Genomic DNA, 1,296 nt, shown 5'->3' with positions numbered 1-1,296 from the left:
TTCATCAACCCTGACAGGATTAGAGGCAAAATTGACCTTGGCGGAATTTTAATTCAGAATGTAATGATAGGCGAAATACCGCTAAGCGTTAGGCTAACAAAGAATAAGTCCTGGGGTCGATTTGTTCAACTAAAGACGGTGCTCCAGCATGGCTGCAGTCAAAATGAGTGAAACAAGTAAAATAGTAAAATAGTATATGAAACTCTAACTAGAAAGGGTAAACTGGAGTGTGAAGAAATTACATTCACAAATATGAAGGGAGCAGATGAGAGATGTTCAACAATACATAGAAGGTTGTATGAAGAATATTAGACACACACATATAAACATACAAAAACACACACACACACACACACACACACATTTGCATTGAAATAAATAAATAAAAATTGCAAAACACAATAACTAAAATAAGATGTACTTGAAAGAAATAAAATATGAAAGATTATTGGTTAGGTTGGGTTTAGGCACTTCAGGACCCTGTTTTTTTTTTTTAACCATTTCTCAAATTGTCTGAGTGTAATCAAATGCACCAGTAAGCATTTTTAAAACACCAGCATCTTGGTGATGATGATGAGTTTTTTTTTTATAAGTTCAGTGTAATGTCTTAGTTTTAATTTTCCTAATAACCTGTCTTTTACATTGTGAACCTAACAGTTTTTGTGTCGTTCTAACTTCTTCAGAAAGTCCAAGGCACAATGTTCTCTTCATTTTCTTTGTTATTTTCCTGAGAAGGGATTTTGTTGTCATTGAGAAAATCTATAAGAAAAGTACCTACCTAACTCACTTCTGAAGTAACAGATGCAAGACAAACCTTTCCCTGGATAAGACGCCAGTCTACCACAAGTAAATTATTTCCACCACCCACAATATAAAACTTATAAAATAGACTAAACAGAAAAAGACATTAAAAAAAACAACCATATGGGTGCTCTGGCATGGTTGAATTTAATGGAATAAAAGAAATATCGCAACTCACCGAATAAACTTGTAAGTCGAGAGATTGGTCCAAGAAAATTTCAATGACATAACGCTGCCAGCATCATCATCTTTTAATTAAAATTTTGAAAACAAAATTAAAGTGAAAGATTAGATAGCTTTTTTTTTTTTCACATCACAAAAAAAATTGATTTTTATTTGTTTACTTTCATTATTTCAGAGTTTTAATAACTTTTGTGAAAATCCAAAACTTGTATTTTTCATTATTATTATTGTTGTTGTTGTTGCTGTTGAAGTTGTAATTATAATTGTTTTTAGGCAACAAGCTCACAGAATCGTTAGCACATTGATAGGTGC

General features: G+C 31.9%; 1 protein-coding gene across 1 annotated transcript in view; it reads right to left on the bottom strand.

The window, feature by feature from the left end:
* LOC106877853 (GPI inositol-deacylase) overlaps nt 1-1,296 on the bottom strand; it is a 51,754-nt gene that overhangs the window by 621 nt on the left and 49,837 nt on the right. The window contains exon 19 of the mRNA XM_052976513.1: nt 980-1,049. Within this exon, the coding sequence (XP_052832473.1) occupies nt 980-1,049 (70 nt within the window). The remainder of the gene's footprint in view (nt 1-979; nt 1,050-1,296) is intronic.

Source organism: Octopus bimaculoides, chromosome 24 (assembly GCF_001194135.2).
Source record: "Octopus bimaculoides isolate UCB-OBI-ISO-001 chromosome 24, ASM119413v2, whole genome shotgun sequence".
NCBI classification, from domain to species: domain Eukaryota; kingdom Metazoa; phylum Mollusca; class Cephalopoda; order Octopoda; family Octopodidae; genus Octopus; species Octopus bimaculoides.
This window is presented reverse-complemented; position numbering and strand designations above follow the sequence as displayed.